The sequence below is a fragment of the Tupaia chinensis genome, unplaced genomic scaffold (genome assembly GCF_000334495.1).
Source record: "Tupaia chinensis unplaced genomic scaffold, TupChi_1.0 Scaffold000287_1, whole genome shotgun sequence".
NCBI lineage: Eukaryota > Metazoa > Chordata > Mammalia > Scandentia > Tupaiidae > Tupaia > Tupaia belangeri.
The window spans coordinates 422,262-433,541 of NW_006159771.1; the positions used below are offsets into that span (position 1 = coordinate 422,262).

The following is an 11,280-nucleotide window of genomic DNA, read 5'->3' on the forward strand; positions in this document are numbered from 1 at the left end:
TCAAACCACAGTCGACTACATGGGAGTCCAGCGACATAGCCATTACGCTAACTGCTGGTCCTGAGACTCTTTTTGGCTTTTTCTGACCCAGATGGATTAGGGTTTTGCACAAGCCTGCTGCCTGGTCCCTGCTGACCCATCCTGAACTGGAGGTAAGTGGAATTTGCGGGAACCCCCCACCCCCCCTTGAGGGAGGAAGTTTAAATTATCAGGTCAATTGGGAAAGATACAAACGAAAAATCCAAGTTTCATTCACACTTTAAGGAGGCGTTTCCTGGCTGGATGCCACTGGTATTATTCTTGGCCCTGGCGGCAGAAAGCCCCCCAGACTCAGGGAAGGTACAATGTCATCTTTGATTCGCGTTCCAAGGATCAAAGTGAGCCGGCCTGGGTGTAAATGCAGATAACATTTCAGAGAGCTGTCATGAAAAGAGTCGCTAGACCAGGGCAGAAAGGGAGCTGGCGTGTGACGTGTGTGTTCACCTTGAGGAGCGTCCCCTTTCCAGTGAATCCGGCTGCCCAGGGATCCAAGGACTCCTGGCCGGCCTCCAGGTCCTTGGCCCTTGGCGGGGACCTCCAGGTCCTGGACTGGAGCCGGCACCCTCCCCCACCTCTGGTCCAGACACCATGAGGATACGGGGTGGTGCATGGGCCGTGCACGTGAGGGGTACACCTCCCCGCCACCATCGTCACCTGGCTTTCCTTTGGGTGCTGACTGGGCACGCCTGTACTGGGAGCAGGCTTGGGGCTGGGCGTGACCCTAGGGAGAAGCCTTGGCAGCGTGCTGTCTCCGGATCCAACCCTCCGCAGCCACCCTCCCAGGGCGAGCGAGCCCGCGGGCCGCACCTGCAGCCCCTTAGCACGCAGGTGGAGGGTCCACGCGGCCGGCCTAAGCTGGGTATGTAGACCCGGGTCCTCCCCCGGGCTCTGCCACTGACACTCTGCGGCCACGCCTCTCCAGGGACGCGTTCACGAGGCCCGTTCGTCCACATGCCCAGACCTCCCAGATGCCCTGGCCCCGTTGCAACCCTCCTCCTCCGGATGCTCGTGTCCGGCCGACTCGAGGGCAGTATCCGCGGCCAGGAGTGGCACAGACCCCTAGCGCTCTGCAGCCGCCGGCTGGGCGCTGAATGGCCGTCGCGACGCCTGGTCGCCACACTCCGCGCCCTGAGGATTCACTGCACCACGATGACTGCGAGGAGGGCCCCTGCCCCGCGCCTGCGCACGCGGCCCCTTCTGCTCTCATGGCCCTTAGCGCGGCGCGAGGCTGGGCGCGCGCTCCCATCACCCTCCGCGCCGCGGGGCTGCGGCGGCAGGACCCAGGAGCGCTTGCGCGGCCGAGGCCCCACGGCGCATTAGCGCAGGCGCGGTGGGCGGAGCGCGACTTCAGCGAGCGGGTCAGTGTGGCCGCGGGAGTCCGGGCCGCCGGCGGTGGCACACCCCAGTGTGCGCAGGTCCCGAGCCGCGCCCTGCGTCCCTTCCCGACTCCCCGTCAGTGCAGGAGCACCGGCCTGGGTCCAGGCGCCCTTCGGCCGGCGAGCCTTGGTTTCTCGGTCCGCGCAGGGGATCAGGGGCACCTGGGGGCTTGTGGGCCGTTCCTGCTGTCTCGGGAGGTCGCACCTGCACCCTGCCTATCCTCACGGCGACCGACCTTATTCTCCACTTTCTAGGTGGCGCTTGGAGCCTGGTCCTCGGAGGAAGGCCAGTCCACACGGTCTCTGGCTGCGAATTCCTGGACCCTCTCGGCGGGCGTCTCCCAGAGCTGCAGGTAGGTGGACTTTTTATTGCCTTGGGGCGCGCGAGCTCGTGTTTTGTGCATGGCGGTTGGTGGGGGGCGGGCAGTGCAGTCGTCTGCCTTCAGCTTGCTTGGAGGCTTTGGGCAGGTTCTTGAAATTCTTGGGGCCCCGGATCTGTCTCCTCGGAACAGAGAAAAGCTCTAGGGGTTCAGGTGCTACCTCGGGCTTTGCAGAGGCAAATACGCACGCGCCCCGTTACCTGCAGCTTCGGTGGAGCGCTGTCCAGCCCAGGAGAAGGGCTGAAATTCCCCAGTACCAGGCAGGGTGGGGAGAGACCGACAGACAGTTCCATAGGCCTGGGAGGGCCGAGGTTCTCAGAGTGGTGAGTCTGGCCCATGTTTAGGAAGGTTTAGGCTTGGAAAGGATCATTCTGAAGTGGGAATGGTGGGTGGGCCAGGGGAGCTGCAGGGGCTCACAGGTGTGCAGGTGACAGGGTGGCAGGATGACAACCACGGTTCTGAATCGGGTGGAAGTCGAGACTGGGAAGAAGGAAAGGCAGGGATCTGAGTGGCACACAGGAGGTGGTCATTGTGGGCAGCCTGGCACTTCACCTTGGGTTGGTGGTCGGAGCTGGGGCTAGGGTCGTGGGTCCTGTTTTTTAGAGCTCAGTGAGGAACTGAACTAGACTCTTCAATCCATTGAGCTCCTGGGGTATTTTGCTAGCAGGTTCTTTCTTTGCAGTAGGTTGGGATTCTCCTGAGTCAAGGGCTGGGCTTTCAGAAGACCCCCAGAATGGATGACAGACGTGAAGGTTTTTGGAATGCTTGGGTGGCAGAGGTGGCCGCTGGTGGCCCTGGCATTTTCGAGTGTGGCAGGCCACCCTGGGAGGTCCTGGGCAGGAAGACGAATGTGAAGACCCTCTCGGGAGAAGTGCACTGGTGGGTGGGGTAGCATGCAAGAAAGTGGGTGGGAGGCGTGTGTAGACGGTGGCGCTCCCGGGTGTGGGCTGATGGAGGGCAGGTTATGTGTGCAGGGGTGACGTGTGCAGGGGTGACGCATGGAAGACCTGAGTGGGTTTCCCTTTGCAGGAGGCTGGGGAGGGGCTGTAGTCAGTCTGGGCAGGGTGTGAGAGCCCCAGAGAAGGGCTTCTGCAGTGGAAGGAGACCGTGGTTGCCGTTGGTTCCAGACTCATTGGTGCTGTGTGGGGAGCCGTGTCCAGCCATCCGCGGGGGAGGCTGTCTATGTTGGTGGCAGGAGGCCCTGGAGTCCCTGGAGTGAGGGGAGCTGAAACAGTAAGTGGGATTCAGGATGTGACATTTGGGGCTTAGAATGCTGGCCTGTCGACGGGTGGGGAAGGTAGGGAGGCGGCTTTGCGGTGGGGATGGCATCGCAGGGGGAGTGGCGCTCAGTGGGGAGAGGTGTTTGGAAAGTATAGGGAGGGGACAGGGAGGGACAGATAGTGGCCAGGGGCCACTTGCCTGGTGCTGGGGTGGAAGGGAACCTCAGGACATTGTTTATAGGGCTGGGGGCGGCCAGGACCCCACCCGGTACACAGGGGAGTGTAACCTGTAACCTGCGTGATGCATAGCTCAGGCCCGTGGTCTCTTGAGCCTGGCCCTGCTGCCTCCGCCACTTCTGGGTTGGTGCGTGGCGACAGATGGGTTCCTTCGCCTCTCCGAGACTTCATGGTAATACCCAGCTCATGCCGGGGCCAGTGTTTTGTGTGAGGCGAACATTCAGGGGCTGGTTGCTGCCGTCATGGTCCTGAAGTTCGGGATGGTTCCGATGTGGCCCGTGTTCTTCTGGGCTCGAAGCATCTGTCATTATACCATGCCTTGGACATGTCATAGGTGGCTTCTGCCCACCTCTTCGGACCTCGCAGGCCAGCCCCCGGGTCCTCCTTCCCCACCCGGAGCTCCTAGTTAGGTGTCTGCTTGCGGCCTCCCGGCGCCAGCCTGGCGGTGCCTGCGGCTAGCTCCTGCCCTTCCCCGCCTTGTTTCTGGACAGGTTGCCTTGGACAGTGGCCTGCAGCTGACAGTCCTCCTGCTCTTCTCAGCTCTCCTGGGCCACAGCTGGCAGCCCCCCTGGCCCTCAGCACTTGTCCAGACTCTGAGTCTCCACGCCCTGTCTGGCCAGCTCCTGTCCCAGCCTGTCCCAGCCTGTCCCACCGTGCGTGCGGTGCATCCACCCCCCACCACTGTGCCAGCTCTTACTCCCTTCTCCCCTCCCCTCCCAGCGTGCCTCGTGGCCGGCAGTGGCGGGGCGGCTCTCGCCATCCCATCCGGGTGGCAACCAATTACACCAACGCACACCATGGCAGCTGGTGGACCGGGCCTCTCCCCGGGTGGCACACACTCCCCGGTGGATCCCTGGATTGAGCGGCCCTGCTGTGGGGACCCCGTGTGTACACACGGAGCAGAAGAGTGTGACTAATGGCACTGCAGGGCAGGGAGCCCATGGAAAAGGTCCCCTGGCCAGGTGCATGCCTGGCTCCTGACCCCTCAGGGCGGACTTCCGCTGGGTGCCGGGCTCGGACCTAGGCACCTTCGACCGCTCCCCATAGCTATTGGACCGCCTTTTGGCCCAGCTGGGTGATTACATGTCTTTCTGCTTTGAGTATTACCGGGATAACCTCAGCCATGTCTGAGCTCCTTGGGTGCCTGACGGGCCAGCCCGGCCACAGGCAGCCCCTACCTGGATGGGGACCTGGCCCTGCCCGGTGATGATGAGCTCTTCTGCCAGGATCTCGAGAAAGTTATTCAGGACCTTACCAATTTTGCTGAGTGCCACTGTGCTGTGCTTTGCCCCTGCCCTCTGCCTTGAGCCAGCCGCCGGTGGCCCCACAGCTGCCCGTGGTGAGGCAGTACCTAGCCGGGTTCGCCGAGGCCCTGGCCCTGAACATGGCACTGCCCCCAGGCCTGCCCCAGCTGCTGCAGCCATCCCTGCTATTTCTGAGTCCAAATCCATATCCAGAAATTCTCAGCCGGAGCCATAGCCGGCTGAGGAGCGTGCCCCTGGGCCCCAGAAACCCCCTGCCCAACCTATTTCTGCATGGACCCCATCCTGGGCCTGTAGGACCAGCTTCCTCCCAGCCAGAGGAGGCAGCCCCCAAACCTGTCCCCAGACTTTCAGAATCTGTTAACCTTCCTGTTCCCAAACCAGAGCCAGCTCGCTCAGGGGGTCCAGAACCCGCCAAAAAAGAGAGAGTTCTGGGACAGAGGGAGACCCAGAAGTGTCCTTAGGTATCCCATAACAGGTGGCAGATGCCCTGGAGGCCCCAGGAGAGCCACCGTTCTCCACCCTACATCTCTGGGTCCCAAACGTGGCCCAGGCAGGTGCAGCAATGCCCCGTGAAGGGGCCACAGTGAAGTGGCCTCCCATAGCCCTGAGTCGGGACAGAGTGGCGCCCCCAGATGACTCCATAGCTGAGTGAGGAGGTACACTTGTTTGGGGTTCCCCTACCCTGTTAAACATTGGCCTCTGCTCATGCCCTCTGCTTCCTGCAGCCTCTTCCCTCTGCTCCAACACGAGGAGGGCTGCCTGGAGGAAGCAGCCACACTCACCCTTCCAACTGAGTGGGACGGTACCATGGCTGAGAATGAAGCTTCTCTGCAGGTTGCCCGGTGGCCTGGCCTGCTGGGAGGTTTGGGGTTAGGAAGATGGCCTGACAGCCTTTCGCTGGGCTCAACAACGTCCCCGTCTGCGTAGTGACGTTCTGCTCACACCCGATCCTTTCGGAGGCTGTTCTGGGGGCACAGGTTTTATGTCTGTATTTGCAGCCCTGCCTCTCCCGTGTACCCTCCCGCATCCCAGATGTAGCACGGCACAACCGCGGCTTCGACATGAGCCAGGGCTGGTGTAGATGCCAGCTACTCTGATCCCAGCTACTCAGGAGGCGTGGCAAAGAGGATGTGAGATCGGGGCCCGCCTGGGCAGCAGTGAGACCCTGTCTTTCAAAACAGACAGAAAACAAACAAAAAAGTTGGAACCAGCAGTTGGCGTAATGGCTATGTCACTGGACTCCCATGTAGTCGATCGCAGTTCGAGTCCCGGACCCGGTGGCTTAAACTCAACGCCAGGTGCGTGTGTGTATGTGTGCGCGCCCAGAATCTCAAGAGGAGAATGGAGGAGAAGGGATTGCAGCGTGGCCATCCCCCCTGGGGAGTGATTTCTCACTTTCTGTCTGTCTCTTTGTCTTTCTGGCGAGTGCATGCGCCCTATAACAAAAACCTCTCCAAAAAAAGAAAGAAAGAAAACAAATAAAAAAGTGCAATGATGTGTCTCCTGGGCAGACGTGCGCCTCTAGGGCAGGGCTCTGGCTCGGCCAGCTTCGCGTTCCTAGTATTGGCGCTCGTTAAACACATGTTGGATCAGCACACGGAGCCTATGGTCTGGTCGCTGTCTGTCCTGTCGGGAACAGAGGCCAACCCGGCCATGAGCATCCCAGATCACTGTCACAGGTTTGCCTTCAGCGGGGGGCCTTGAGGATCAGCAGTCTAGCTGGAGGAGTTGGGGTCACTGAACAGGTGGGAGGCCTGGCAGGTAGAGGGCGGCTTTGAGACCTGACCTCCCAGAACTGAAGGGGAGGTGAGACAAGGCAGCCCACCCGAGTTAGGAGGCCCCAGGGCCAGCGTATTGGAATGAAGAAAGACCCGCTCCGTGCAAGGATGTGTTTTCTAACGTGAGCTTCCTGGAGCCAAGTTTACAGCAGAGCAGGTAGGTATGGCCCCAGTGTACTGGCGTGGGCCTACTTGGGGGTCCTCAGATAAGAGCTTCAAGCCCTTTCGGTTTTACAGTTGTGGAAACAACCGAAGCACACCCTCCTGGAAGGTAGGAAGAAAAGTGTGAGTTGGAAATACAGCCTGTTAGTTTAGGAAAAGCAGCCATCAAACATCTCGTAAAAGCGCTTTTAGGAAAAAAGAAATCGCTGGGGTGATTTTATTTGGTAACTCACTGAAAAAGGCTCTGGGTTCTGATGGTTTTATGTGTTACTTCAAGGCACACATACTTTGTAAGCAAAGCAATGAGAATTAGATGGGCAACTACTTTTAGGAAGCTGATCTAACCCTGATAGCAAAGTAAGCAGGCAAGCAGAAAGAAGAGACCCTTGTCGAGTTTTGATTCTGCAAAGGTACGGGGAACCCCTGTGTCCTGACAGAGCCCCCCAGGGCATTGGTGCCAGGTTGCACAGCTGGGTTGCATAGCTGTCTCTTTTTTTGGAGAGGTTTTTGCTATAGGGCGCGAGCGCTCGCCAGACAGAAACAGAGAGACAGAAAGTGAGAAAGCACCCCCCAGGGGAGATGGCCACGCTGCAGTCCCTTCTCCTCCATTCTCCTCTCGGGATCTTGGGCACGCACGCACACGCACCCGGCATGAGTTTAAGCCACTGGGTCTGGGACTCGAACCGCGGTCTGGCCCACCTGGGGATCTGGCAGTAGGGCCTGGAGCTGCTCTCTGGGCAGACGCCATGGTCACCCGGCAGACCAGCCACTAACCAGAGCCCCCCAGGGCATTGGTGCCAGGTTGCACAGCTGGGTTGCATAGCTGTCTCTTTTTTTGGAGAGGTTTTTGCTATAGGGCGCGAGCGCTCGCCAGACAGAAACAGAGAGACAGAAAGTGAGAAAGCACCCCCCAGGGGAGATGGCCACGCTGCAGTCCCTTCTCCTCCATTCTCCTCTCGGGATCTTGGGCACGCACGCACACGCACCCGGCATGAGTTTAAGCCACTGGGTCTGGGACTCGAACCGCGGTCTGGCCCACCTGGGGATCTGGCAGTAGGGCCTGGAGCTGCTCTCTGGGCAGACGCCATGGTCACCCGGCAGACCAGCCACTACCCTGCTGGTCTCTGCACAGCTGCCTTCTGTGGCTCCGGTTCGTGGACCCGAAGCCCTTCTGCTCAGGGTTGCTCTGTTCCCTTCTGACACCTGTCCCCTCCGGGCTTTGGGCCTCCTCATACCCAGGCAGCTGCCAGCTGTTTGGATTGTGGTCCGCCATGTCTCTGCAAGGACCATCTGCATGGCTTCTCTGCTTGGCTGAGCTCAGCAGCTCTTGCAAGGGTCCGGTGGGCTGTTTGTAATTAGAGGATGGTCCTGTTTATTGGGGTTGGGCTTTGGCCACTAAGGAAGGGGAAGGAGGGCAGGGCCTTACAGGACAGTGTCCAGGATGCCCATCCCTTGTGCCTGCATGTGTGTCAGGGTGCTGGAGGAGAGAATGGGGGGCTCTGGCCTAGCCTTCAAAGTGGCTTTGTCACCAGCGGCTGTGGCACCTGCCTTTGAGCCGTGACAGTGACCAAGCTGCTTTCCTGCTCCGTGGGCAGAGGGCACATCCAGGGCCAGGAGAGGTTCCACCGTGCAGGCTCAGTGAGGGGGCCTCAGTCATTCGGCCCTCCTGGCACCTGCACACAGCAGACCACCCAGAGGGGGGCGCCCTCGGAGCCAGAGTCCTCTGGGCTCTTGTAGGTCTTCAGTGCGGGCTGTGGTGTGGGGCCTGCCTTCCAGTTCCTCACATCTGCCCCTCACTTCCCTTGGAAATACCCAGAGAATCTGTTTCCCAAAGCCAGGACACGGTGGGCCCTATGGGATGGTTTTTAAAGTACCATTCTCCAAGGAGAATTGTGAAACAGGAAGTGCTGAGGATAAAGTCCTAGGGGATCCTGGAACGGCTTATGAAGCTACAATAATTAAAGTGTGTGCAGATATTGGTGTGGACGGATGAGCAGAGGAGGATGGAGAACTTTGAGACAGAGCCAGCCAGCTAACTGTGGGAATTCAGTGCATGCTGGAGTGTCATTTCACATTAAAGGGGGTAAAATGGATCATTCAGTAAAAGCAGTTGGGACGACAGGTTGGCCATCTGGAAAACAGTAAAACCAGATACCTACCGCACTCTTCGCGCCAGCGTAGATTCCAGATGGGTTAAAGATTTCAGCATATCAAAAATCATAGAAGTACCTCTGGGAGATATGGGTGACTTTTTATTTATTTATTTTTCCTCCGGAGATTCTAGGATTTCAGGAGATTTTAGATGTCTGGAGTGGCTGAAGGTTTGGGGGAGTTGATTTCTCATTTTACTGGTGGGGAGTAGAAAATCTGACCGTCTGACCACGTAACAACATGATGGTCGTGGCATGGTGCCGTGGGGTTGGCGTTCCGAGCGTGGACTTGAACTGGTCAGCTCCTTAGTGTCACGTGACCCCTCTGAGCTGTGAAGAGCTTGTCTGTCACTCCCCGAGTGGCTAGGAGGGTTGAACGAGGGAAGATACATGGACAGTACCTGGCCAGTGGGTGAACCCTGCATTGTGAACAGTGAAACCGGAAGAGCCCAGGCATCCAGCAGCAGGAAGCAAGGCAGGGGAAGCTGTTAACCCTGCGGCGTCAGTACCAGCCAGTTCCTGCTGCAGTAACAAGCATGCCCAGGAGTTCTACATCCTGACTCAGTACTATGTCTTTCCTGCTCACACCACCCTTCTGGCAAGGATGAACTAGGGCAAACCTTGCCTACTCCCGCCCCTTGGACCTGTGCTCCAGCTGCACATATGAGCATCTTCAGTAAGTTATCACGGAAAACTCATCCTTTTAAAGAAAAAAAAAAAGAATGATTTTTATTAATTATTTAAATTTTTTTTTTTTGCTATAGGGCTTGTGCACTCACCAGAGAGACAGAGACAGACAGAGAGAAAGAAAGAGAGAAAACAAGCCGCCAGGTCCAGGACTTGAACCCTGATCAGCCATGTGGGAGTCCAGCACCTTAACCCCACGTCACCTGCTGGCCTCCAGAGTCATCTTTTGGAAAAAAAAAAAAAGCTGCAGGGTTTTCAAATTTTTGGCATCAAAATAAACTCATGCTTTCATTGCATTTTTTGGTGAGCTCTTTGAAGTCCTGTGTACCTCACCATCACCCCAGAGGAGGGGAAAGGCTGCATGGAGTCACAAGCGACACCTGTCACACTGCTTATGTCAGGCTACAGTACTGAGACGAAAGCAGCCATTCGGTGCAGTGCTGAGCGGTGCCACCATCGTGAGGCAGACCTGAGGAGCCTTTAAGGGAAGAGTGCATTGGGGGCATCGTGACAGAGCAACACAGCCTGAGTGGCACAAATGACAGCCATTTCCCTCCTCCCAGTTCTGGAGCCTGGACGTCTGAGGTCAAGGTGTCGGCAGGGTCGGTTTCTGAACCTCTCCTGGACTTGACCTGCCCTGTGATCGCCCTGCAGTCTGCGTGAAGCACACCAGGCACGTTGGCTCGGGACCCACTCCAAGGCCCGCGTTTCACCTCAACTATCCCTTAAAGTTCTCGTCTCCAAATACAATCACACACCAAGGTACTGGGGTTGGGACAGCTCAGCCCATAACTACATGCAAGATGGGATTCTTTGCTTTGCATTTGTGCAGTTTTTTTTTTGGAGAGATTTTCACTGTAGGGCGTGTGCGCTCGCCAGACAGAGAGAGACATAGAGACAGAAAGCGAGAAATCACCCCCCCCAGGGGGGATGGTCACGCCGCAATCCCTTCTCCCCCATTCTCCTCTCGGGATCTTGGGCACGCACGCACACGCGCCCGGCGTGAGTTTTAAGCCACCAGGTCCGGGACATGAACCGCGGTCGACTACATGGGAGTCCAGCGACATAGCCATTATGCTAACTGCTGGTTCCCGCATTTGTGCAGTTTTGGATGATGCTGTCATAAACAGCCTCTGTGTGTCTCCATGTGCCCACATGCAGAGTCCCTGGGGGCCCTGGGTCCTGGGGGCCTGGACAGAGACACGGGATGGCCTCTGCCCGTGAGTAGGTGGTGCCGGGTGTTGTGTACATGGGCTTTCTCTGTTTTTTTATTTAAGAAATCCTTTCCTACCTGAGTGTACAAAGATATCTTGTTTCCCGAGTTCAAGCGTTGCCTCTCACATGAAACCTTGGGTCCACTTGGCAGCATGACTGTGTGGTGTGAGGGAGGGGTCTGCTGTCGTCATCGGGAGCTGTGATGAGCGAGCCTCTGCCAATGGCATTCGACAATGTAATATGAGCAAGAAATAAATTTTTGATGTGAAGCCACTGAGTTGGGGGCTTGTGTTTTCCATGGCGTAACCTGTTCTATCCAGTCCCGTAAGGGATCCCATTTCACCTTTTTCCATAGGGCATGGGCTGGCCCCAGAATCCTGCCCACAGTGACGTGTGCTGTTTCTGTCACACACACATTCCCGTCTCCCTGGCTCTCTAGGCTGGCCTAGCTGTGCTAGTTATTCTAGCTTTATAATGAGCCCTGATGATCTGATACAGAAGCACCCCCCGCCTCATGTCCTTCATATATCTTGGCCAGTTTAAAGCATTGGTTTTGCAGGTGTGTTTCTCTATCCCATAAGCCACACAGAGAGACAATACTAGCAGGGTCTTTTAAAAAATATTTATTTATTCATTCTTTTATTTGTTAATTTGACCAGAGAGACAGAGGGGGAGAGAGAGAGAGAGAGAGGAAGTGAGAAAGCAAGCCACCAGATTCAGGACTCGAACCCTGGTCAGCCATGTGGGAGTGTCCAGTGCCTTAACCACCAC

General features: G+C 57.5%; 2 protein-coding genes across 3 annotated transcripts in view; both read left to right on the top strand.

Annotated features, from left to right (window-relative positions):
* The first annotated feature begins 1,041 nt into the window (after positions 1 to 1,041).
* On the top strand, positions 1,042 to 5,756 carry RTL10 (retrotransposon Gag like 10). The gene is given in 13 exon segments (XM_014588559.2): positions 1,042 to 1,271; positions 1,365 to 1,397; positions 1,671 to 1,768; positions 3,744 to 4,046; positions 4,049 to 4,093; positions 4,096 to 4,147; positions 4,149 to 4,379; positions 4,381 to 4,404; positions 4,406 to 4,554; positions 4,557 to 4,634; positions 4,637 to 4,787; positions 4,789 to 4,946; positions 4,949 to 5,756. Coding segments are annotated over 13 exon segments (1,773 nt in total). The 3' UTR covers positions 5,170 to 5,756.
* GNB1L (G protein subunit beta 1 like) overlaps positions 1,677 to 11,280 on the top strand; it is a 75,532-nt gene continuing 65,928 nt past the window's right edge. For both annotated transcript variants that reach the window (XM_027772610.1, XM_027772611.1), the window contains exon 1: positions 1,677 to 1,768. The gene's annotated coding sequence lies outside the window, so the exon portion shown is untranslated. The remainder of the gene's footprint in view (positions 1,769 to 11,280) is intronic.